General features: G+C 36.1%; 1 protein-coding gene across 15 annotated transcripts in view; it reads left to right on the top strand.

Moving 5' to 3' along the window:
• CEP128 (centrosomal protein 128) overlaps nt 1–27,497 on the top strand; it is a 446,086-nt gene that overhangs the window by 15,396 nt on the left and 403,193 nt on the right. For 8 of the 15 annotated variants that reach the window (XR_010130804.1, XR_010130805.1, XM_063698091.1 and 5 more), the window contains exons 3-8: nt 6,973–7,119; nt 10,336–10,497; nt 12,492–12,578; nt 20,727–20,853; nt 21,879–21,997; nt 26,472–26,563. Coding sequence is in view for 13 of the 15 variants with exons in the window: in XM_063698091.1 (XP_063554161.1) it covers nt 10,351–10,497; nt 12,492–12,578; nt 20,727–20,853; nt 21,879–21,997; nt 26,472–26,563 (572 nt within the window). In the remaining 2 variants the exon portion in view is untranslated. Of the gene's footprint in view, nt 1–6,520; nt 6,648–6,972; nt 7,120–10,335; nt 10,498–12,491; nt 12,579–20,726; nt 20,854–21,878; nt 21,998–26,471; nt 26,564–27,497 lie in introns of all 15 variants that reach the window. The other 7 variants (XM_055361828.2, XM_055361830.2, XM_055361835.2 and 4 more) reach the window with 4 other exon arrangements.

The raw sequence follows: 27,497 nt of genomic DNA, 5'->3' as shown, positions 1-27,497 counted from the left end.
TGCCAGCTGTAGTAGTAATGTACTGGGGCTGTGGACAGACTCAAGGCCTCCTGGTTAACCAGGGTGATGCAGGCAATGGTGGTAGCTGAGGTCATGCAAAAAGTTTTCTCCTTCCTAAGCACTGTGATGTGCCTGCAGATATTGTAATGGGCTGTGCTGGTTTGCTTCCAGCCTGGAGGTGGTGCTTGCAAAAGAGCAACAGTTGCAGTATCAGTGGTGGGATTTGTGCTTGCCTTATGTTACCCAGGGGAGGTATTCTAGTGTCTCAGGCAATGGGTGGGGCCGTGGAGCATGCAAAAGTCTCTGTCTGTTCTGTTAGGCTACCAGAGTAGGTGGATGGGCAAAGCTAGTTGGGGCTGGGTCAGGCAAGTCCACACTCTGGCTCCCCACGTTTGAGTGCAAATAGTGGCTCCAATGGGGATTAGAGGGCAGTTCCCTGGTCACAGGGGTAATGTTCCAGGGAGGAGCACAGCTACGTCTGCTGCACAGAAGAATCCACAGGGGGAAGGGTGTGGTAGCGGGTGGCAGTAAGCCCCACTCAGCTCCCATGAACTTGGCAAGGCAGGTCTCATACCCACAGTGTTGTGCTGGCAGTAGCTAGCTGGGTTCCAGGCAGCCCTCAAAACTGTCCCAAGCCATAAGTGTTCCCAACTGACACAGAAACCAGCTTTTAGGTCGTGCCCCTCCTGGTCAGCCCGTGAAGTAGAGGCACCCAGGTCCTGTGCCTGCGGCTATAGCACACTTTCTGCCCACCCCTCGGTTCTGACCAAGGGCATTTGTCCCCACTAAAGATTATATCACAGGTCTCAGTTGGGAGCTTCTCTCAACCTGTGACCACTGCCTCAGTTAACCAGCAGACTTCAGGTGAGGTCCCCTGTGAGGTAGGATCAGGAATGGCTTCCCTCTGTCCCTGCTTGGTTCTGGGAGTAAACACGGTTCGATGCTGCTCCTTTTCATAAAACCTCACTGCTCACTAAGTCAGCACCAGCGCTAGGTAGGGTTAAGGTGTTCCCCTGTGGCCTGGATTGCTCGGCTCCCCAGTGGGAGAGTGTATCATGGAGGCAGTCTCTTCTCCCCACTCATGCTCTGGCAACTCCCAGTTTTCCTCCTGGTTTATCGTGTAGACTACTGCCCACTGCTTCTTTCAAAGTGTTTGTGGTTTCTTTCAGTGTTTTTAAGTTCCTGTGTTGCTTCTTGGAAGAAAGTTCATAGCATGACTTTCTACACACTATTTTGTTTATCCCAGTGGGAGAGGCATGCCAATAATGCCTCCATTCCACCATCTTGGAGAAAAAAAAACCAAAAAAACAAAAAACCCTTCCAACACTTTCTATGACAAAGTTTAACATCATGCTAGCTACAAAGGAGAAATATTTAAAGGCCTCAGCTCTGTTTGCAAAGAGCAGACAATGAAGGATGGATTTGGAGTTGAAAGGCAATTCATTGATTACTGGGAAATTGTAACAGTTTTTTTATCACTTTTTTGAAACGCTTCTTTTCATAACTTCCGTTGTACAATTTCCCTAGTTTTTCACCTACTTCTCATGTTTCTTCTCAATCTCATTGGCCACCTCCTCTGTCTGCCTTTTGTATGTTGGAGTTCTTGCGGGGTTTTCTTTGGTTCTACTTCTTTTCTCACTGTGCATTTTTTTCTTGGTGGTCTTATCCACCCCTATACTGATGACTATCAAATATTTCCTTAGACTCACATATCCATTTGCGTATTAGACATCTTTAGTTTGATATTTCCTCCCATGAAACACAAATTGATCTTCTTTCTAAGTGAAGCTTAGACAAGTTCAATTTAGAACATATGTTCTCCTAAAAGCTCTTTCTTTTCATTGATTTCTTTGCTCAGTTTAATAGTTCAGGATCCATCCAGCTACCAAAACCAGAAACTTGTGATTCATCTTTTACTCTTTTACCTTGCCCTCAGAGTTAATTCATCCCTGCTATATACTTCATCTCCACTGCCATTGTCTTAGGTGCTCACCATTCATTACCTAATAGATTGCAACAGCCTCCCAGCTGTTCTACTGTTGATGTGCTTATTAACATGTCACTCCCCACTCAGGATCCTTCAGTTTTTTTCTTTAGTTATAGTAGTGGCTTTCAAATGTTTTTATTTTCTTTTGAAAATAGTAGAATCATTAAAAAAAACCCCCGTGAAACCGTAGAATGAAAATCAGACGAGGGCAGAACTTCCCTGGTAGAAGGATGCAAGAGCTCAGCTTATTTGGATCCTGTCTACTTTTCTCTAGACAGGTTTTAAGTGGATCCTATTTCCTTGTCTCATCCACCTGTCAAACTTATGTGCATCCTTCAAGATGAGTGGAAAAATCCTAACCTGACTCCCCAAGGATTTTGTTGTATTACTTAGCTCACCGTTTATAATACACTTAAATGTCCTTCTCTCCCATCAAGACTATGACTTATTTATTCACTTTCGTCTTTCATTTCTAATGCAGTGACAACTCATTAAATGATGAAAAATCAATTCAAGTATCTGATTCTGTTTCCTAATGTATTATGTTCACTAACATAACACAACTGACTGGTAGACTGGACAGTTGATTTTGATCTTTTATAAATTTACCAAAAGACTTTGAGGAGATGAAGTTACAGGAGAGCACTGATGTAAAGAAGACAGGTACAATTGTTAATTGTTTCTACATGGTAATGTCTCCTGGCTTATTAACTTTTTCACTTGAAGGATAAGGCAAAGCTCTCAAGTCCTACAGCTATTGAAACTCTTAGTCCATTTTCACACTGCTATAAAGATATGACATGAGATTGGGTAATTTATAAACAAAGAGGTTTAATTGACTCACAGTTCCGCATGACTGGGGAGACCTCAGGAAACTTACAATCATGGTGGAAGGTGAAGGGGAAGCAAGCTTGGACCTTCTCATATGGTGGCAGGAGAGAGAAGAGTGAGGAGCGAAGAGGGAAGAGCCCCTTTTAAAACCATCAGATCTTGTGAGAACTCACTATCATGAGAACAGCATGGAGGAAACTGCCTCCGTGATCCTGTCACCTCCCATCAGGTCTCTCACTAAATGCGTGGGGATTATGGGGATTACAATTTAAGATGAGATTTGTGTGGGGACACAAAGCCTAACCATATCAGAAACAGTGAGAAATACATAAAATTTGAATTTTGTTAATGATTAAGTGTAAAGTACACTCCCAATTTTCCCTTACCCCCCTAAATATCAACACAATTACCTTGAGCATCTTCTTTGAGGATGATTACCTTGGACAGGGACAGCTGAGGCACTTGGAGGCCACAGAGGCAATCACCTACTTAACATGCACTAGTCAGTCTTTGTGAAATATCACCCCTGATGCTGGGTGCTTATCTTTTATGGAACAGCTTGCAAATCCTAATTGTTTTAAACTGGCTCAGAGGAAAAGAGATTTGAGAATCAATAAATTACAGCTCTCATACATACAAATGTGCATCATTATAGTGAAGACAATCTGATGGCTCTTTAGGTCAAATAACAAAAGAGGTGGACTTGAGTTTGTAAAGGCTCATTGCCAATCCTCTTATTACAAAGGTTGAATTCAGTTTTACTCTCTAGTTGCAGTATTCAAGTTTGCATATGGGCATTTGTTTTAGATGGATAGATCCTCAGTGGGAGTGAATTGATGAGGATTTGTTATTTGCTCTGGTGGCTGTATTTCTTCTTTATAAGGTTCATTAAGACAGAAGCAACAATATTTATGCCTTTAAATACTGATTTGTTGGAAGCAGCTAAATAAGCTATTCTAAGAATTGTAATATCAGACCCAGAGCTTGCTCTAAGATTCCAGAGACTTTCTCTCAAGGTCACCCATCTCAGTCTTCTCTAGAGATTTGGAAAAAGCTCACGTCTGAAAAGCAGACGGCACAAATATTGTTGCTTTCTTGTTAATAAGAAATTTTGTTGCACCAGCAGGTGGTAGTAAGCTGCAGAAGAGTGTTTACTGCTTTTTCTCCAATTGAAAGAAATACCTTTCTCAGCTTTAACCAGAATTTAGATATTTCTGTTTCTTTAAATTGTTATTCAAGAGTTTGGTCATTCTTCAAATTTAGCAGTTCTTCCTTTTCTTTCATCAATGTGTCATGCTGAAATTTCTTATGATAATGAGGGTAAATTTCTTATCTAATTTAACTTTTTTCTTTTAAATCTTTAAAGACAATAATGAAGATTTTCCTTGAGCATACGGAAATGTTTTTCTTCTTCTACTCTTAATAATTCTTCTTTGCGCTTCAAATTATAATAGTGATTAAACATAACTTGTGAACCATTTTTAATTTGTTCTCCAAAGTAGATTTTGATGCATAAGTGATGTTGGTACACATTAATAGATTTTTATATCCTCCAATTTTTATGTTCATTCTAGTAGTTTAGAATGTTTCTTTAAGTGAGTCATCTTTGAATCTAGTAACTGCACTTCAGTAAAACTACAAAGCGAAAATAATATACAATTAAAATAAATTTTCTTTCAGTTCATAAGGCATGATAAGTGTTTCGTTTGGTCAGTGAATGCTCTTCAGTATGAAATAGTAAAGATTGGCACTGTGATCCCGTTTCTTCAGCTCATCAGTTGGTGAGAACTAGTGGCATGGCCCTACCTAGGTAGATGCCAGGGGACTAGGAAATAAGGTCAGGGAGTTGCCAGGGAGGAAAAGGACACAGTTACCAAGAAAATGGAAGTTCTGAATATAGAGCTTTTATTTAATCAAATTTTCCAGGTCGACAGCTTGTTAATCTGCTGTCAGCCTCTTAACCGGCTATCTCTGAAGAGGTCTTTAAATTTGTTTTTGTTTCTTTTAAGTACACGTTATAGTTTTCTTTCTGATTATACTCCATTTGCATTAATGTATATTAATGCAAATCATTGTAGAAAATTCATGGAATGTAGGAATTTTTTTTTTTTTTGGGATGGAGTCTCGGTTGTCGCCTCAGCTGGAGTGCAGTGGCGTGATCTCGGCTCACTGCAGCCTCCGCCTCCCGGGTTCAAGTGATTCTCCTGTCTCAGCCTCCTGAGTGGCTGGGATTACAGGCGCACGCCGCCATGCCCAGCTAATTTTCGTATTTTAGTAGAGATGGGGTTTCACCGTGTTGTCCAGGCTGGTCTCAAACTCCTGAGCTCAGGCAGTCCGCCTGCCTTGGCCTCCCAAAGTGCTAAGATAACAGGCATGAGCCACTGCGCCCGGCCGGACTGTTATTGAAAAAACAAATCAGCTATAACCTCTGGATAGTAAAGCTATTTTTGTTCTGTTTCTCCCCACTCCCTCTTTACCTCTGCCTTTCCCCACACCTCTAAATTTATATATTGGTTGTCTTAGCTCATTTTCTGTTGTTTATAAGAGAATACCTGAAACTGGGTAATTTATAAAGAAAAGGATTTTATTTCTTTCAGTTACGGAGGCTGAGAAGTCCAAGGTTGAGGGGCTGTATCTAGTGAGAACCTTCTTACTGGTGAGGACTGTCTGCAGAGTCCAGGGTATCACCTGGTGAGGGGGTCAAGCATACTTATTTGGTCTCTCTTCTTCTTGTAAAACCACCAGTGCCCACTAATCCATTACTCCATGAATAGATTAATCCATTCATAAGGGAGGAGCCTTCATGACCCAATCACCTTTTAAAGGTCCCACCTCTCTATACTGCCTCACTGGGGATTAAATTTCAACGTGAATTTTGGAGGGGACATTCAAACCATAGAACTGGTAATTTATATACACATACAGATAACATTTATTATGAAATTGGAATTCATGCTTTTATCCCGTGCTTTGTCATTAAATGTTCTTCAGAAACAAATTTTTTAATGTCTGTGTTCATTGTATAGATGTACCATAGTTTAACCATTCTTGTATTTTGAAATTTGAGTTGTTTTTATTTTGCCTCTATTACAGTAAATATTCTTGTATATAAATTTTTGTATGTATTCTAAATGATTTTATTAGGAGAAATTTTTGGAAATGTAATTACCAGGGCAAAGGTATAAGCTCTTCTTGATACTTATTACCTGCTGACATCCAGACAAGTTATTCAAATTTACATGTTCCCATTAGGAAAGTGTAGGAGTGCTCCTTCCCCTACAACCTCACTAACCATAGACATTACCGTTTAAAAGAAAACAATTACATAGTCTAGAAAAGCATCTTATTGTTTAAATTATATTTCTTAGATTATTAGGTTAAATGTTTTCTCATGGCCCTGAATATTTGTTTCCTTATGCGATGACTCTCAATATGTTGTTATTAACATGGAATGAAATAATAGGTAAACCTTAATTGAGGAAAATATTTTCAGAGGCCTGGTCAGTTTTCATTAATGCCAATGATATTACTATTTACCATTCTTTTATAAAATTAATTTTTAATTATAGTATAAAATAATACATTGTTAATGACAAAAGAAGAGTATATAATTGACGCATATTGCTTTGTACTTTTCTTTTTGAGTCAGTTATATTAAGAGGCTCTCAGAATTTTCATGGCCCTCCATGCATTCTACTGTAGGTTCTGATTATGTGGTGTGAGCCTCTTGCCAACTTCAGCGGCCACTCCATTCTCATCTGTTTCTCCCTCCATCAGTCCTGTGTCTGGGGCGTAGTGGTGTTGGCTGATGATAGATTGGAGATTCTTGGTAAGGATGGATTTCTGCCACTATAGCTGCCTTCTGTGTTGTGGCACAAATGGTTAGGTAGGTGCTCTGTTAGTTAGCTATGGGAATCATGTATGACCTTGTGTTGTCAGTAAGAGTGGAAGAAAATGCCAGATTTTTATCAACAATGTAAATAATCTAACTTTTATTTTTTATTATAATGAGATTTAAAAATTTTACTTAGTTTAACGTTTATGAAACTTAGGTAATTAAAGTCCTTAGATAGTTGCTGAATGTTTCATATGCTTAAAAAAAGCCATGCAAATTTCTCAGATATATCTCACCTTAAATCTTGATGTCTCTGCAGGAGTTCCATTAGATGCAGGAGTCTGAACATCTTTTATTGCTCACAGTAACTTAACTTTATAGCTGAAGTCTTTGTGTGTGTGTACTAGTGAAACTCATGCCGGAACGTGTGATTCTGTCTTAGTAAAAGTATGTAATCCTAGTGGTGGTAAGTGAGAGATCATTCTTTTTTCTTGTATTGTATGACGATTGGAGATAATTTAGTTTATGTTGTTCTTAATTTTATTTAATACCAGTAAGATTTTCTGCTTTAGAGTTAAATTCAGATGCCCCCGTATCTTTACTTATTAATATTTATCAATTCAGTGCAGTGTGTGTTTTATAAAAAAAGACTTTGAAGTACCCATGCCTATGGGAACAGTATAAAAACATAGCCTGGAGAGTTATACATGAAATCATGCTAGTGATTATCCCTGGGAAAATGGGGCAGGAGTAGTACTGGGTGAAGGAGGGGTGGTTGGAAGGTACTAAGACTTTATTTACAGTGTTCTAAATATTTTACTAAAAACTCTCAAAGGTACATATGTCAGAATGATAATGTTTATTAGTTCTTGGTGGTAGATACATGCATGTTTATTAGTCTGTACTATTTTGTATCTTAAATATCATCCCCAAATTTCAGTTATAGTTATTTTTAGTCATGTTGAAACTCAAATTGTCTACGTATTAGAAGTGTCTGACATGCCATTTATATCTGGTGAAGTTGTCTTCAGATAACTGATTATTATTAAAATTTTGATACTCTTAGAAATATCAAGTTATCTCAAAGACAGTTATTTTGTTCCTTGTTCTCATTAACAACTATTATAGTAAGCACATTGTCTTTTTCAATATTAACTTTTTATTCTGCCTGATTTCTTAACTTCAGTGATTTCTTAACTTCAATCAAGTTTCCAGAATTATGACTTGTTAAAATGAAAATTATTATGCTTTAAGCTATAGAATTTTGATATGAAAGAGACAGATGTCAGGCATAATTATTATTTTCTCTTATATAAGAGATAAAAGGAATAAGGAAACAAAAACCCCTTAATCTGGGACCAGTGGATTGATTTGTTTCAGGGCTTTTTATTAAATGCATTAGTATAGACATGTCACTTAGTTTTTTTCCTGGTGCCTAGTTAAGATTTTATATTATTATTTTATATTTCCCTTTTTTCTTGATATTTTTATGCTGACATGAAATGAGAGGGAGTTGAGAAGATTATACACACATGTAGGCTCTGGCCTGCACCTGATCTCTTTAGCACTTTTTGTTAATTGTTAAGATTGTTAACTCTCAGGATAAATGGAGAGCAGAACACAGTGGGAAGAACATACTGTTGAGGACAGAGAAAGCCAGCTGAATCTTGGGTTTGCATTCTACTTATAATTACTGTATGGAGTTGGATATTATTTAATATCTTCTAGCAGTAGCATCCTCTATGAATTAGGGGTTAATAGTGTTCACTTTAATAAGTTGTTATGAGAATTAAATTGGGTTGTCTTATGTAAGCATCTGCATAGTACTTGGCAGAATAGCAGGGTCTTAGAAAATGTTGATTTTTCCTGCTTTCACTAATGGAAAATGCTTGATGGGAAGTATTGTAACTTAGAGTAAAAGATGTTATGTTATGTGGCATAGATTTATGAGATGCCTACAAGTGATTTCCAAAGTTTAAAAGGTGAACATTATATGTAAGATGTTATATGTAAGATGTCTTGTCTTCTAAAGAAAATACTTTTTTCCTTTGGACTTAAGCAATTGTGAGCCAGGAAAAGCAAAGCCAAACAATTGCTTCAGTCTTAATTTCTTGTTCATGTTTCCTTATGGTGGGAGGGAGTGACATCATGGGTACTATACCTTTGTAATTATACATGGGAGAAGACAGGCAAGAACCAGAGAAGATAGGTGCAGAAGGAAGTTAAGAGCCCTGGGCAGAGGAGAAGCATGGGTGTTCAACAGGATGTTCTCTAACCCTGTCTTAGTTAGTGTGAAGAAGTTGGCTATTTCATTGATTCTTTTTTTGATACAGCAGTAACAGACTGTATTTCATTTTAAAAAACCTAACCTTATGGCAAGAGTTGTTGTTTATTTGTTTAGTTATGTTTCATCCAATATTTTAAAAACACAGTTGCTTTCATTAAATGCTTTAGGACATGTATACATTTAGCACATTCTCTTTATTGTCTCCTTAAATGTATGATCAATGTACTTCCAGATGCATTCAGAATAAAGATCTTGGAAGTCTAAGATACTCTTGTCATTCAAGAAATGTTTTCTCGGGAGGCTGAGGCAGGACAATTGCTTGAACCTGGGAGGCGGAGGTTGCAGTGAGCCAAGCTGAGATCGCGCCACTGCACTCCAGCCTGGGTGACAGAGTGAGATTCCGTCTCAAAAAACAAAAGAAAACAAAACAAAAAAGAAATGTTTTTATCACACTATATTTAATCAGCCAGCAAAATGGCCATATAGATTTTAGGAAGATTCTAGCAATTAATCTTAAAATAATGTTAACCCACCAGTAAGTAGAAAATGAAATTATTGGGATACTCAATATACTTTCACTTTTTATCAGTTGAGTTTCTCTGATGCCTCTTTGTTCTGAACTTACTTAGTTTCTTCAACTTCTATTAAAAGGTTTCCTGAAACTTTTGAGATTCCTTTGCATGAAATAATTTTTTTAAATGTATTAAATAGAAAACTGAGGTAAGGATGGAAGAAAAGCATGTTTAGAGAATTATCTACTGATGCATATACTTAGGATGTCTGGCTTTCTATTTTGGTGGAGATGTTGAAGATGCCAACTTCTCACGTATCTGTTATTGTAGAATTTGTACCTGTATTACAGCATTTGTTTAATTCTACTCTATTTGAAATCAAGTTACATGAGAGTTGTCAATGTACACTGAATGAGACTGCCTTATTGTAGGTCATGCTGTGTGCCTTTACCTGTGTTCTTGTAGTATAATGGACATTAGATGAATATTAAGATACTTGCTGGTCCTAACTTTAGAGAATATCTGTGTTTTTCTCATCTACCTTACGGTGTTGTTGGTAGGATTAAGTGAGGTACTAAATGTGACAATACTTTTAAAATTTGGAAGCATTGCATGAATCTAAGGGATTATTATCACTGGAGTTGTAAACATGACCAAAATCATATCTGAGGAATCGCTCCCTTAAAGCAGAGACAATGGAGGAGGGAGAATTACATGGGGAAGTGACTTCTTGTGTTTTTAAGCTATGTATGTAGAAATTACAGTGTGCAAAATTACTAATGTATTAAACATAGAAAAGAGATCAAAAGTAAACTGTTGTATTAGTCTTTTATTTCCATGCTTTTTACTGTTTCATTAACTTTGACCTATATTTATTTAAAAGGATTTGTGTACTTCAATGGCAGAATCATCCAGCGAATCAGATCACTTCCGCTGTCGTGACCGATTGAGTCCATGGGCTGCCAGATCAACGCACAGGGGAACTCGAAGTCTTCCTACAGTAGAAGTTACCGAGAAGGTCAACACTATAACAAGTACTTTACAGGTTAGTTTAACAATGGTTGCATTTAATAGAATTTAAATAGTTTGAGCTGCTTAATAGTTTCAGTCAGTGGATTAGTTTTCTTGCTGCTGTAACAAATTACTGCAAAGCTAGTGTCTTAAAACAACACAAATTTATTATCTTAAAGTTTTGTACATCAGAAGTCAACACTGGTCTCACTGGGTCTCAAAGTGTTGGTAGGGATGTGTTCCTCTCTGGAGGCTCTAAGGGAAAAATGTATTGCCTTGCCTTCTCTGGTTTCTAGAGGCTGCCAACATTTCTTACCTTGTGGCTGCCTTCCCTCATCTTCAAAGCCAGCAGGGAGGGGTCAAGCCCTTCTCACATCCTATGACTTTACTTCTCCTGCCTCCCTTCTCCTCTTTTATGGATGTTTATGATTTCATTGGGTCCACCCAATAATCCAGGAGAATCTCTCCATCTAAAAGTCTTCAATGTAATCACATTTGCAAAATCCCTTTTGCCGTGTAAGGTATACATACACAGGTTGCAGGGATTAGGACTTGGATATCTTTGAGGGCCATTATTCTGCCTATGACAGTTGGTAAAGATATTTGAAATATGTGATAGGTGGTGGAGAGTGTTTTAGGGTAAAGCAGTATTTCCAAATAAAATATCGTGAGAGTGAAACCAGTAGAAATGATTGTAGTTTAGCTTCTCATGGGCATGTGCCTTTAGAGAAATTACTCATGTTTTGGTGAGGTAGATTATTTGTGGGTGAAAATAAAGAGATGCCATTTTAATTTAGAGGCTAATTTTTGCTAGTATTTGGAGGTTTGAGTTGAGGCATTTTGCTTCCTTTTCTTAGAAAGGGCTTTAGAAAAGAGGTGGGGTAAGTGTAACACAGCTATAGGGGAAAAAAAGAAAACTCAGAAATATAATGTATTTCCTACCCATTAGTCCCTTACCTTTGCCTTAACCTGGCTAAGAATGGAGTTTGGCTTTTAATTGCTTTGGATTAATATGCTTAGATAAGAAGAGGGTAATTTCTGGTGGTGAAGCCATGCATTGATTTGAAAACCAGAGGACTTATCCTTTTTAAACTCATTTAAAGTAACATAATGGGCTGGGCATGGTGGCTCATGCCTGTAATCCTAGCACTTTGGGAGGCTGAGGTGGGAGGATCACTTGAGCCAGGAGTTTGAGACCAGCCTAGGCAACATACTTAGACTCTGTCTATACACAAATTAGGAAAAAAAAAAAAATTTAGCTGGGCATAGTGGTGTAAAATTCCTTGAGCCCGGGAAGCTAAGGCTGCAGTGAGCCATGATCATGCCACTTCGCTCCAGCCTGGGTGGCAGAGCAAGACCCTTTCTCATCAATAAGTAAGTAAGTAAGTAAGTAAAGTAAGTAAAATGTAAGTAAGTAAAGTAAGATAACAATGCAATTTTGTAGTATGAATTCTTGTGCTTTCCCAACAATGAGACACGTTAATAAGTATATATTTTTGAAAGAAATACCTTGATTAATCTCCCAGGTGAAATCTAGAATATTTAGATGAGAACCATTTCTTTTGTGATGAAAATTAAATTTGTCGTTTTTCTTCTCCTCAAGTTCTGAGGTGAAAGAATAGTCAAAATCACATTGATCTTAATGATTTTCTTCTCTTGTACACAGTCTCCTAGATTTGCTCTTTCAGAATTCCTTTTCTATAAAGAGGGTGTGAATTGGTTGAGGGGCACAAATTGAAAATTATTCTGAGAATTTATGGTTTTGTTGCTGACTTACTAGGGAATCTTGAATACGGATTTACATTATGTGCTTCAGATTTTACACAAGTAAATTGCAGTTGGATTTGAGTTTCTCTCAGTGGTGTTAAGATTTACTTAATATGTATGAAGTACATTGATATTCAACTCAGCCATAATAAAAGTTGTACATTTTACAAACTGTTGACTTAGTTGATTGACATACTACTAAGATTGATTAGGAAAAAAAAGTATTTGGAATAATTAATTCAGTCCATTTTCTTTCTCAAGGATACCAGTCGGAACCTGCGACAAGTGGACCAGATGCTTGGACGATACCGAGAATACAGTAATGGACAGGCGGGTGCGATAGAACATGTGAGAAACTACATTTGTTTGCATTTTCTCCTACCCACCTTTTTGGGAATGAAGTGTTTTGGGGAATGGGGCTGTGAGCTAAAGGAAATAACCATTGTGAAGTGCTTTAGATTTTAAACTAATTTATTATTTTATAGTTTAAATTTAGGTTAGCTTGTCAGATGGATTGCTAACTAGCTTATATAAATTAGATTCTATTGAATTTGAAGGCTTTACATCAGAGAGAGTAGAATTCAAGACATGAATTTAATGGAGACTTGGTAAACTTGGGCCATGGAGAGACCCCTTATGTAGAGTTAAGAATTTTAAGGATGGTTTATTTTAAAGTAATACGTGTTCATTGTTAAAACAAAAAATGAAAAAATCCTCTCTCGAAGCCCCTTTTTAATTTTTTAAAATTTCTATTGCTGTAGTGGAACAAGTGGCTTTTTAGTTTCATGGATGAATTGTATAGTGATGAAGTCTGGGATTTTAGTGCACCTGTCATCCAAATAGTGTACAATGTACCCAATAGATAGGTTTTCATCTTTTACCCCGCTCCCAGCCTCCTCCCGTCTGAGTCTCCAATGTCCCTTATACCACTCTGTATACCTTTGCGTCCCTTCTGAGTCTCCAATGTCCATTATACCACTCTGTACACCTTTACGTACACATAGCTTAGCTCTCATTTATAAGCGAGAAGAAGTGGTATTTGGTTTTTCATTCCTTAGTTACTTCACTTAGGATAATGGCCTCCAATTCTATCCAACCTCCCTTTGAGCCTCACTCAAAAGAGGTAACAATTTTGAGAGCTTGTTTCCAAACATTTTCTATGTATTTACAAGCATATGTGCGATTTGCTTTAAAAATGGAATCATATTAAATATAATGTTATACAACGTTTTAAAATTTAATAATGTATATCACTTTCCATATAACTTTGTGTAGCACTACTTCATTGTTATGAACAGTTATACCATATTCCATAGTATGAATGTATCTAGTTTTTCTTTTTATTATAAACATTATAACAGTGACCATTATTGTACACACACATATATATGTTTTTGTAATCCTGTAGGATTGCTGGAAGTAGAATTGCAGGGTTAAAGGATATATGCACTTAAAAATTTGCTGGATATTTCAAAATTGCCCTTTCAAGGATGTTCCAGTTTATACTTACTTTACATGGGGATGTAAGAAAGAAATGTACTCCAGAGTTCTGGAATAAAGTTAATAATGTATTTTTAATTAATGTGTTACTAATTCTATCTTCTACTTTTCTTTCCTTTGGAATTGCTTACTCCTATCCTGTAAACTCTTGGAAAACCAATTAAATTTATTCCTTCATGTTTCTAATGAGGGGTATATATACAGTGTGATGAAAACACTAAAATCACATTGTATGTGTACCTATCATTGGAAACATGAAGGAATAATGACTGTTTTATACATATCTGTGTTGTATTGAATTGTCACGTAACTCCCAAGTTGTAATTGACGGCTTGTTATTATTATTATTTTTTTATAAGTAAAGGTATAGTTGTCATTAATCACTTGTAATTGCAAGCTAATGGGCGCAGGGAAACATATCTTCTCTCATCAGGGTTTCTACTATTTTTGTTTAGAAAATGAGTTTGGACATCCTTGTATTTACAGGATTTTTATGATTTATGATGTACTTGACCAATGGAGCTCTATAGACTTTGTTGTATTTGGGCAGTTCATGAAATGTTTCAGATTCATTACCTTATTAATAATGGGAATTGAGTCTTTGCTTTTTAATTTATTAGTGAAAAATTGAAAACATTATTATTAACCATTAGTAGAGTATAGTCCTACTTTGTAAAGTTGAATATTAGATCCCTACTTAGGGTAGCAAATTTCCTTTTAATTGGGCAGTTGGGAAATTAAATTATGTATACCCAATTTTAGGTATGATATATTCCATAGCAGTAAATATTGTAATGTTAAGAAAGCAGTTTTCAATGAGGGATCCATTGTTATCAAGTCTCTGTGGTAAGCCTAGAGTTGAATAATGCTAAACTTTCTGAGGGAGTAGTTTTTTTTTTTTTGAGATGGAGTCTCGCTCTGTCACCAGATTGGAATGCAGTGGCGCGATCTCAGCTCACTGCAACCTCCGCCTCCCAGGTTTAAGCGATTCTCCTGCCTCAGCCTCCCGAGTAGCTGGGACAACAGGCGCATGCCACTAAGCCCAGTTAATTTTTCTATTTTTAGTAGAGATGGGGTTTCACCATGTTGGTCAGGATGGTCTCGATCTCCTGACCTTGTGAACTGCCTGCCTTGGCCTCCCAAAGTGCTGGGATTACAGGCATGAGCCACCGTGCCCTGCCCAGGAGTGGTTTTATAAATGGGAAGTAAATAAATTCAACAGATATTTCCATCTGAGTTGTAAATACATTTTTAGGGAATGACAAACTCTTTAAAATAGCTTCTCCAGATTAAAGCATTCTATTTCATCATTCTATTTATTTTTTACTTTTATTGTCATTGCCTTTAATCATAATGATAAAAAGTATCATTTACTGAACAACCAAATCTACCTCAGGCATCGTTCTAATTATTTTACATAGATCATCTTATTTCATCCACAAAATAAAACATGTAAGAAAGTTAGAAAGTTATCTGATGGGGTGTGAAAGATGCAGACAAGAGCAGGGGCAGAAGTAAAAGTAGTACAGCTGAAGAAAGCAAATGAAGCTTTTCTTTGGTCCTTCTGAATCACATATTTCTATTTTTAAAATTTTATTTGTTTACTTATTTTGAGACAGAGTCTTACTGTGTTATCCAGGCTGGAGTGCAGTGGTACAAGAACTACTGGGCTAAAGCAATTCTCCTACCTCAGCCTCCTGAGTAGCTGAGACTACAGTTGTGTACCACCACACCTGGCTACTTTTTATTTTTTACTTTTTTAGTAGGGATGGGATCTTACCATGTTGGCCAGGCTGGTCTTGAACTCCAGGGCCCAAGTGATCCTTCTGCCTTGGCCTCCCAAAGTGCTGGGATTATAGGCGTGAGCTACCATACCCGGCCTGAATTATGTTTTAAATGATCACTTCTGTTATTTGCATTACCCATTGTTGCCCAGATGATCTCCTTTCATAGATTTAGGTTGGAGTGTAGTCAATCCTTTTGCGTTTTATATGCATTCTTTTTCAGTTCGTTAACCTTGAGTTACATTTTGTTTCTAATCAGAGTTTTTCCAAATAGAGACATCAAAAGGCTTTCAGAGATCTCTATGAGAATTTTAAAATTTAGTTATTTTATTTTCATGGTAATCTAAAAGCATCTACAGTTATTTTTCAGTTCATTTATATATCAGTTTCCAAAATAATTGGTTTCCTACCTCTTCTTGTGGTGACCAATGACTTTTTTTACCCCTTGAGTATCATTATTAACTTACAATTATATGCATATTTAAAGTGTTTTAGTCCATTGCAGTTAATATTTTTATTTATGCTCAAATTGTTTTATCTTTGGCTAGAGGGAGCCTACTACATGCTTAAGTCAGAAAAAGCATGTCTTGATGATTTGGATAAACTACCTGTGTTAGTCCATTCTTGCGTTGCTATAAAGAACTACCTGAGACTGGGTAATTTATAAAGAAAAGAGGTTTAATTGGCTCACCGTTCCACAGGCTGTACAGGAAGCATGATGTTGGTGTCTGCTCAGCTTCTAGGAGGACTCAGGAAAGGTACAATCATGACGGAAGGCAAAGGGGAAGCACACACATCACATGGCCGGAGTAGGAGCATGGGAAGGAGTGGGGAGGTGCTACACACTTTTAAACAACCAGATCTCATGATAACTCACTCACTATACAGTACCAAGCGGGGATGGTGCTAGACTATTCATAAGAACTCTGCCCCCATGATCCAGTGACCTCTCACCAGGCTCCACTTCCAACACTGGGAATTATAATTGAACATGAGAATTCGGTGAGGACACAGATCCAGATCATAGCCATTCAATTCCAGTGCCCAAATTTTATTTGCATTTATACTGGTGCACAGTAGTTTCCATTGTTTCAGTCTAATATCAAAAGAACAGAGGTAAAAGAATAGACCTAATCTTTAAATCATGCATTTATATCAAGTGAGGTATTAATATACATTATATTATGTTCTATGATGTCCATTTTACAGTATTTCATATAGGGGAAAGTGGGGGAAAATAGGATCATCATTTGGTATCTGGTGAGGTAGTCCTACTAGACTCAAAAGAATTTATAACATTGTAGTTAGTACCACAGTCTTTGGTAAGATTGATTAGTTTTAGGAAAATAACATCATCCATCATAGAAAATGTTAGATTGAGTTTTATTAATGTTATTTTGTTTTTATTTAATTTTGTTTGGTTTGGCATTACACCTAGTAAGATGTTATAATCCAAAAGAGTTTAAAACAATTTTTATGACTTCATACTTTCTCTCTTTATTTCTTGGTTTTTGTGTTTTAGGAGTTATCAAATTGGCTCCATACATCACTAAATTTTGTGCAGTGTCCGTTGTGTTGTGTTGTGACTACTTAAAGTGTAGATTTTAATTCTATTACATTTTTAGTTTTATGTTTTAGGTGCAAAAATTGTTTTTGCCATAATGCTTGGAAGAGTAATTTAAAATCGCCTTTATTTCATTCATCTCCCTTTACATAACGTAATTTTATTTTTTGGACCTTAAAAATCATCCTGTTGATCTTCAATGGCTTCGGATATATCTTTTTAGAGTTTTAAAATGGGGTTGATAGATTAGATTTTGGGGAAGTGTTTCACTTCTCTTGTTCTTTAATGTTCTTCTGTATGTCCCATGGTAACTTTTTTTCTTTTGGTGGCAGGGAGTTTGCGTGTGTGTGTGTGTGTGTGAAAATTCACTTTATTTCTGAGCTTTTAGTTACAGCTTAGGATTTGTTAGCAAATAAGCCTACATAAAAAGGATGCTGGCAAGATCTGCTTTTGGCATTGGTAGGTAAGATTATTTCAGATCAACTCTTCTACTGAGAACAACTAGAAACATGAAAAAAAAGTAAAAAATAATATTATGAATCCATCAAAGAACTACTAAGGCAGTGAGGAATTATGTAGTCAGAATCTGGCAAAAAACTTAAGTCCAGAAGAGTAAGTCTTATATTTGGGACTTTCTTCCTCCTTCAAGATGATAGCTGATTCCTAAAGAGGTGGATTAAAAGCAGAGAGGCTAGGATCAGAGTTATCAATTAACTTAAGAGGCTAGGAAGACCAAAGCTGGAGTTCAGGAAGCCTTTAGCTTTAATGGAGACCCCAAAGGGTGATAGTATAGGCAAAGTGGTGAATTGGAAATGAGAAGTGATAAACTGAAAATAGACCAGCCTTCACGGTGACAGAAGCCAGTCCTTTAACCACTTCAGTTCCTAACTGGGTTAAGGTGATTTGAGATTGCTAGTGACCCTAACCTGACTTTCTATTAGAAGCAGAACCAGATTTTTCTGAAGAAAGATGTCATCCTCTAGAACTTTAAATTATTTCTACAACTTCTCATATAAAATGTCTATCACATGATAAAGAATACACAGGCATAAGAGAATATAAAAGGTGTCTGAAAACCAAGGGAAGAAGCAGACAATAGAAACATATATGGGACTATAAGGTAACCATGAATAACATGTTCAAGAAATTAGAAGAATAGATTAAGAGTTTTGGAAAATAATTGAAAACTAAAAGGAACCAAATGAAAATTTCAGAAACTGAAAAATAAGATAAATAAATAACCAACTGACCTTTAATGAATAGAGTGAACAACAGCTTGTGTATAGTTGAAAGAGAATTCATGAATTGAAAGATAAACCAGCATAAGATATCCAAAAAAGAATGGAAGAATGAAAGATTGAAAAAATATAGAAGAGAAAAGAAGACATAACAGCATTTGGTAAAAAGGTATAACTAAAATGCAGTTGCATTTCCAGAAGGAGAGGGGAGAGAGAATGAGGCAAAAACAATGTTTGAAAAGATGATGCCTGAGAATTTACAACATATGAAATTTGTTAAGCTATGGATTTTGTGATCTCTGTGGGTTGGAAATGGGATAAATACAAATAAAATTGTACATAGTGATACATAATAAAATCACTGACAAAAGTAAAGAGAAAATCTTAAAAATAGCCAGAGCTAAAAAGGCAGATTACCTTCAAAAAGAAGCAGTAGTAAGAAATGATAGCTGACTCTGCTTTCAAAAGGATACTGAAATTGAGTTTAGCTTGAAAGATGGAAATAATAAACACAGCAAAAGTTAAGAGAGCTGATTTTACGTTTTATTTCTGACGCTAATTTTTGTGATCTAAAGTCACTGTAGTGACTTTTCTAGTCTGTTTCTCATGTTACAGTTTGAATTTGAGCTTTTTAGCTTTAATATTGTTTAGTTTTATTCTGATAATTTTGTCATAGATTACTGATATACTACTTTGTGATCACTGCTTAAGACCTCTGGTCTACTTATATGTTATTTTACTTATGTGTAAATTACTCTCAAGGTAAACCTTGGTTTTCCTGGGCCTCATAGTATGTTTTGTGGATTGATGCTGAGGTTTTTTTTTTTTTTTTTTTTTTTTTTGAAACAGTCTCGCTCTGCCGCCCAGGCTGGAGTGCAGTGGTACGATCTCAGCTGACTGCAACCTTTGCCTCCCAGGCAGTTCTTCTGCCTCAGCCTCCTGAGTAGTTGGGATTACAGGCACCAGCCATCACGCCTGGCTAATTTTTTGTATTTTAGGAGAGATGAGGTTTCACCATGTTTGCCAGGCCGGTCTTGAACTCCTGACCTAGTGATCCAGCCGCCTCAGCCTCCCAAACTGCAGGGATTACAGGTGCGAGCAACCGCACCCGGCCGATGCTGCGTCTTATAGCTGGCTGGCGAATACTCAAGGCAGGATGGTATTGTACATATCCCAGTTTAGGTAAGGAGGAGACAGAGGGATGTGGAAACTCCTCTTTTCTTTCAGAAATGAGAGGGACAAAAGAAGCAGCTTCCTGAAATTCTAACTCTACTTCTTTTAATACAGATTGTTTCAATTAGAGCAGCCAAATCCAAATAGCCAGACTGAAAAAGGGTTTGCTTCATTTGTGACTCACATTGTGTTTCATCTGTTCTTTTCCTTCGGTTGAGGCTCCTTTCTTTCTGCTCATTTCCCCAAGTAAAGCAACTTGTTCTCCCCGTAAATGGTGTTCTACCTTTTAACGCTGGCTGAATTTAGGAAACCTTGTCTTCTCAACTAATCGTTTTGTTTTGACATTCTACTTAAAGAGTTATAGATGACTTGTTCCATGGATCCATGCATTATGCTTAAAATTATTACTTTCTATTCATCCTTGAATAAGATATCTAGACCCGAAGTTTCCCAGCAATTCAGGGTGTATGGATTTTCTTCAGCTTTAATTTTTTTTCCCTTGGGTCTTAGTCGAATCCTCTTCTCAGGCCTGTAGTTGTGTACAGCTCTGGACATTATTCTCAGTATTTAGCATGTTTTTATTTAATGTAGCTCTTTAAGTCTAAAGATATGTTTTTATATGTCCCCTGTTGGCTGAGTCCTTAATAAACTGAATAAAGCATTTGGACAACTGTAGTTCTTAGTGTGTACTGGCAGTCTGATATCTGACCCAATCATTTTCTGGGATTTGAAGTCTTTGAATGACTGAAAGAGGTACTCTGATAAATTTGGACAGTGTACATTGTTTCAGTAGCAGCTGTCACTGTGACAGCTGTTTAGTTTCCTATTTGTTGTAGACCTGGAGTTTCTGAAGGAATGTTTAGAAGGGAGGAAAGCTTTCTGTCTTCTTTCAGTAGTGTTGACCTTGTTTTGTTTCTTCGCATGAGTGGTGCACCAATTAGACATTTCAATTTGGTTTTGTAAGCCCTTACACAGTACACATCTCTTCCACATCTGGCAATAAAAAATGGAATAGGTAGTGACAGATGCCTTTTAAAACCAGATTTTAGCATTGGTTCTTAAAATATTTGTATTTACTATTTTTATATTTTAAACATAACTTAGTTTAAAATTTTCTGATACTTTTTTTGGGGGGAATCCAGATATTTCAGAAATAGCTTTGAAAATCTGTGGTCTATTTGTATTTGGAAGTTGTTTAAGAAGAATAATGCTTCATTCATTATATTCTTTAAATTAGTTAAAAGAAAGCTTGGAACAATCAATCGACCAACTCCGGAGTCAACGTTTATTGAGAAACTCAGGAGGGAGAAGTATTTCTGTTACAAGTTTGAGTGCAAGTGACCTTGATGGTGGCACTGGGTCAGGTAAACACTTCAAATGTTCTGAAAAACATTAAAAATATTTTTGAAGTAGATATTGAATACATTTAATTTTTGGAGAAATATGACCCACACATAACTTCATGCAGATTGGATGATAGTACATGTAGTTGTCAAGGATTTTATAGTACATGCTTTGAAATATATTGAAGGGTCTTTGTTGTTATATTGTTTTTTTTTTTTCTCAGACTCTGTAGACCACATTAGAGCTTTACCTGACAAAAACTTAGATTTAATTGTCTGCTGCCAAAGAATCAAAACAAATACATAAATTCGCTATGTGATACACTTTTTAGGTTAGGTATCTTGTCCTAGCGTAATAGATTTTCACATGTTTTATGAAATACCCTGTGATGCTTGTTAAGACCAGGTGAATTTTAGTCTTGGCATGCAGGTAGATATGAATGGCTAGCTTAAAGCTTATGACAGTTTGTCTTAATTAATCTTACTTACACTTTTGTATAGCACTGAGATTCATGTTTGAATCGAAAAGCCTGCAGTGAAGGAAGGTGATTTAGATAATTGAACATTGGTACCTTACATTGTTAATATTACTGTTGATTATGGTAACGATGATTAAAAATTGGGCACTATTTTTTCATGTAGTTAGTTTTTATTTTTATATGCTGTTCAGATTGTAGACTATGTAGTTTGAAAAGTTGTTTTTTTTAGTATTAAGTTATATTAAGGGGTCATATGAGTTTTTTATTTAGAAATTTATTATTTTTGTATGAGAAAATATGTTGCTTCTTTGGAAAGTATAACAAATTGAAACTTTTGAGTGTTTTATTTCCAGGTTATTTCTGTTGTTCATTTTATCTGCTTTAAGAGCATGATTAGTGCTAATTTGGTGGAACTTTATGGCCATAGCAAGATACTTGGGAAATAGTCTGGGTTAGGGACATGAATATATGTATATCCATGTCTGCCATGTTTGTACTGAGTAAAATTTTAGATTGTCTCTTCTCATGCAGTATTTTAATACCTTCCCTTTTCTTTCACTTGTGAAGAGATCCATCGTTTTCCACCTACCTCACCTCTCAAGGACTATGGGGATCCACAGGGTATTAAACGAATGAGATCAAGAACTGGTGTCCGGTTTGTTCAAGAGACTGATGATATGACTCAGGTACTTTGTACCATTCTGTAATTTGTGTGCAGTATTTCCTTATGCTTCTATTGTATATAAATGACTAATGCTTGAACTTTAAGGCTATATTTTAACCAAGAATTTGATCATTAGTAACTTTATACTGATCCCTTTTTTTGGAACCAAGTAAACGACTTTTACTTTTTATTATTGTTTTCTTGCTGAAAAATCATAGTTGTATACATTTATGGGGTATAATATGATGTTTTAATATACATATGCAAGGTGGCATGATCAAATCAAGTTAATTAACATCTATCACCTTGCTTATCATTTTTTATGGTGAGACATTTGAAATTTATTCTCTCAGTTATTTTGAAATATATAATACATTATTATTGACATTGGTCATCCTGATGTGCAGTACATCTCAAAAGCTATTCCTCCTGTCTGTCTGAAACTTTGGACTGTTTGATCAACAACTCCCCTTTCTCTCCCTCTTCACTCCCTCTCCCCGCCACCCTCTGGTAACCATTATTACTCTATCTTTCTATGAGTTAAACTTTATTAGAGTTCATACACAAGTGGGATCATATAGTGTTTGTCTTTCTGTGCCTGGCCTTTTTTACTTAACATAATGTCTTCAGATTCATCCATGTTTTTGCAAATGACAGGATTTCTCCCTTTTTAAAGGCTGAATAGTATTGCATTGTGTATATATACTACATTTTCTGTATCCATTCATTCACTGATAGACACTTAGGTTGTTTGCCGATCTTGGCTGTTGTGAATAATGCTGCAATGAACATGAGAGTGCAGATATCCCTTTGACATACTGATTTCAGTAGCTTTGGGTATATATCCAGAAATGGGATTAATGGGTCATATAGTAGTCTTATTTTTAGTTTTTGAAGACCCTCCATACAGTTTTCCATAATGGCTGTACTAATTTATGTTCCCAATAGGGTACAAGGGGTCCCTTTCCTTCATGTCATGTCCAACACTTATCTTTCATCTTTTTGATAAAAGCCATTTTAACAGGTGTGAGGTGATATCTCACTGTGGTTTTAACTTGGATTTTCCTAAAGTTTACTTTTGCTGAATATTTTTAAAAATGTACCTATTGACCATTGTATGTCTTCTTTTGAGAAATGTCTGTTCAGGTCCTTTGCCCATTTTAAATTTTTTTTTTTTTCGCTATTGAGTTGTTTGAGTTCTTTATATATTTTGGATATTAATGCCTTGTCAGACATATGGTTTGCAGATATTTCTCCCATCCTGTGGATTGTCTCTTCACTTTATTAATTGTTTCTTTTGCTATGCAGAAGCTTTATATTTTGATGTGATCTCATTTGCCTGTTTTTTGCTTTTGTTGCTTGTGCTTTTGGGGTCATATCCAAGAAATCATTGCCTAAACCAAAGTCATGGAGCTTTTCGCCTACGTTTTCTTCTAGTGGTTTTACAGTTTTAGGTCTTGTATTTAAGTGTTTCTCCATTTTGAGTTGACTTTTTTGTGTGTTATAAGGGCCTAATTTCATTATTTAGCATGTATATGCAGTTTTGTCCACACAATTTATTGAGGACACTATCCTTTCCCCATTGTGTGTTCTTGGCATCTTCATAAAAAATCAGTTGACCGCAAATGTGTGGGTTTATTTCTGCGTTTTCTCCTCTGTTCGTAGGTTGATGCATCTGTTTTTTTCTAGTACCATGCTGTTTTGATTACAATTGCTTTATAGTGTTTTGAAATTAGGGAGTATGCTGCCTCCAGCTTTGTTCTTTTTAGCTCAGGATTGTTTTGGCTATATGGGGTCTTTTGTCATTGTATATGAATGTAAGATTGTTAATATGGGATTTTTCAAATAAACTAGTTTATTTTCAATGTACAAATTATCTTTCCTTTGTTTTGAGTTTTGTTATGGAGGATTATATCTTGCAGAACATTTAAAAGTGAGCTTAATTGGACGTGTTTTGTTTCCTTTCTTGTTCAGCACATTTTTCTGTAAGCCCTGCTAAGTCAGCTACTTTCTATTTTACTAAGTTTGGTTTAGTATGAACAAGTTAATCTTTGTGTGATTGATCTACTGATTTTTCTACCATTAGTGTTTTTTTCTGATGGTTGAATCATTGATACAGCCATTTTCTACTAAGTAAGAAATTCCATACTTTATTCACTAAAGATTTCTGAAGTATTAGTTGTGTGGAAATCTTTTTCTGCTTCTTTAAAGTTCTCTGCAGAGCTGTAATTTTTCCTTTTGTTGTCTTAAGTAGCTAAATTAAATAGAAAAGGGCTGGGGGAGTTCTGCACTTTGACCTCTTTGTTTTGGTAGTTTTAGGATTAGGTACTCAAAGTGTATCTTAAGATACTCATCTGTAGCTGTCACTTGTTACTGCATAACGAGACAACAAAATCAAATGCATTAGGAAACACCCTGTGGAAACTTTTCCTTGACTATGTTATTTTTTTGATAGTTGCACCTTGCTAGCATGGACTATGTGATGAAGCCCAGAACAGAGAACAATATCTTAACATTATTCATTTACTCTTTCCTTCTGTTTATTAAATGTCTCTGTCATTGGGATAATGCTTACACTTGGAAACAGTGATGAGCAGAAACCTTGTCTTTTAATAAGTTTATATTCTAGAGGAGGAGCTAGATATTAAATAAATACATAAATACAACCTTATTTATGAACTGAGATGCATTCGATAGTGGAAAGATGCATAGGGCTACAGAACTGTGTGGTAGAGGACATGCCCCAGTTAAGGAGGGCTTCCTGAAGAAAGTCTGACTGAGCTGAGATCTGAAAGTTGAGTAAGAGTCATTCCAGGTAGAACAAATAGCTTGGCAGGAGGGAAGATAGCCCCTATGAGCAATTTAAAGAAGGCCCACGAGGCTAAAGAAGTGTGAAGGGCTGAGATTATGTAGAGCCGTGTAACAGGGCTGACAAAATTATTTTGAAAAGATCACTCTGGCTGTAGTGTGGAAAATGGATTCAATGTGGGTGAACCAATTAGAAGGATGTTACTGTGTTCTGGATGTGAATTGATGGTCACTTGGATTAGGATAGGTGGAGTTGGAGAGAAGGAGGTAGAATTAAAAGCATTTTAGTGGATAAAATGGAAAGGTCTTGAAAATTAGATAGCCATGTGGGGAAGGTAGGAATGAGTGAAAAGGAGGTGTCAAGGATGCATCCCCGGATTCTGGTTTGCTAAATTGGAAAATCATGATGGCAAAACTTAAGTTTTTCATTCACTATACTACTTCACTCCTTTCTTTTTATGGTTCTTCCTCATTAAGTTCATTCTCAAGGTTACCCTTAGCTCCGCTTGACTGTGTACTTTCTTAATGCCCCCGTAAAGAATTTGTGGTTTGTTTACATATCTGGCTCTCATATCAGATTTTGAGCCACTTCTCAGTAGCTGGCACTAATAAATTGCTTAATGTGCATTTTGTTGAAATGAATCAATTTGTTGTTTCTGCAAGTCTGTTTAACGTAGTTTTATTATAAATCATACTATTTATATTCAGCATATATATTTACAGTTAAAGTTACAATAATGAGAATGAACACCATATAACCCTCACCCAGGCCACTAAATAAAGCATTATCATACCCCCAAGCCTCTTTTATACTCCATCTTTTCCCAAGGGGTATCCACTGTCCTGACTTCATACATATCCTGACACTGTTTCTGCTTTAAAAAACAATTTTTTTACTTTTTAAATTTTTACTACCTACATCTTATTTATGGGATACTACTGTAATCTTTTGTAACTTGCTTATTTTACTTGATGTTATGTTTTTGACATTCAGCTTCGCTAATGCGTAGGTATCTATGATTGTTTCATTTTCACTGCTATATCATACTCCAGTGGAGGAATATACCACCATTTATTTATCTTGGTGTACATTTGGTTTCTCATGTTCTCATTATGAATAATGCTGCACCATACTTTCTTGTACATGGTTCCAAGTGTACGTGAGGAAGAGTTTCTGTACAGAAGGAGTTGGCAAACTAAGGCATTATAGGCTGATAGAATAAAATTTTATTGTAATTCAGCCATGCTTATTTGTTTACAGTTACTTTTGCACTGCAGTGGCAAGATTAACTGTGACAGAGACCATATAGCTTGTAATCCTGGAATAGTCGCTATTGGGCCCTTTACAGAAAAATTGGCAGACCGGTTTTCTCCTTCTTTCTTGCTCTCTCTTTTTTCTTTTTCTTTTACTCTGATTAAGGAAGAAGCAGACCCCTTCTAGAGGGGTAGAATTCTGGAGGAGTAGAATTGTACTGTAGAAAATGTGTTGGTAAATGTTATATACGGCTTTTAAAAATTTGTTTTTCTTGGAAAATTTTTTTCTTTCAGAGTAGGTGTTTTCTTTCATAATAATATTATGGAATCTGGTTATTATTGCAAGGAACAAGATCTTATTCTTACCTTTGGTGAATCTTCATGGAAGAATTCAACAGAATTCTAAATGGATAACTGTGTTTTGCCTTTGCTAGCTTCATGGTTTTCATCAGTCTCTTCGAGACCTCAGCAGTGAACAAATTCGTCTTGGAGATGATTTCAACAGGGAGCTTTCCAGAAGGAGCCGGTAAGAGCAGCCTATGGTTTTTATGAGAGGGATAAATTATGAGGAGAATAAATTAGCTTCTGTAATTGACGTATTTATCTAGATTTTTAAAAAATGCTGTGTTTGTATACAGTATCTTAAAATTTATTAACAGAACAGTTTACAGCCCTTTGAATTTAGAATATATCATGACTCAATGTTAGACAAATTAATTTCCTTTTTCTAAAAACACTTTAACTTAATACAATGGAATGCTGATATTATGGAGGGATACATTGTGAGACTTTTGCAAAGAGGTAGATTTGCAAATACATTGGAGAGAGAGAGACACAAAGACTGACTCGCTAGCTGACTGACTTTTGGCATTGCACACACCAAAAAAGAAGTGTAACATGGAGTTTGTCAGTGGACATAAGCCATTGTAGAATCCAATACTTTAGCTTTTAGTCGAAATCTTTGAGGGTCATTGGTTAACATCTGCCCCATCTTCGCAATTTTGTCAATTCTGGATAGTCCCCAAGAGCTGTTACTTAATTTAAAACTTCTTTACTGTCTTTTCATTTTTGTCATCACCAGTGGCAGGTGGCTTTCTTTTGGAGGCCATGTTTTGCTGAAAAACAAAGATTTTTATGCCTTCTTAAGAATTACAATCCATATACAGCAAATATGAGGAACAATAAAGCTGAATTGAAATTTGTTTACCATATTTGCTTGCTAACTCCAGCTGTCTAAATCATACCACACACCAGTTCTGTGTTGCTGCAACAAAGATAGTCAAAACTATAAATGTTAAATCTATGAATATCAAGTATAGGCTGTAATGAGAATGAAAGATTCTACCATTATTACTAGTTCTATTAGCTAATATTATTGAGCCCTTATTTCGTGATTTAACTTTAATTCTAGTAACTACCCTTTGAGGTAATCATTATTTTTTTCTCTATTTTATGGATGA

Source organism: Gorilla gorilla, chromosome 15 (assembly GCF_029281585.2).
Source record: "Gorilla gorilla gorilla isolate KB3781 chromosome 15, NHGRI_mGorGor1-v2.1_pri, whole genome shotgun sequence".
Classification (NCBI taxonomy): domain Eukaryota; kingdom Metazoa; phylum Chordata; class Mammalia; order Primates; family Hominidae; genus Gorilla; species Gorilla gorilla.
This window is presented reverse-complemented; position numbering and strand designations above follow the sequence as displayed.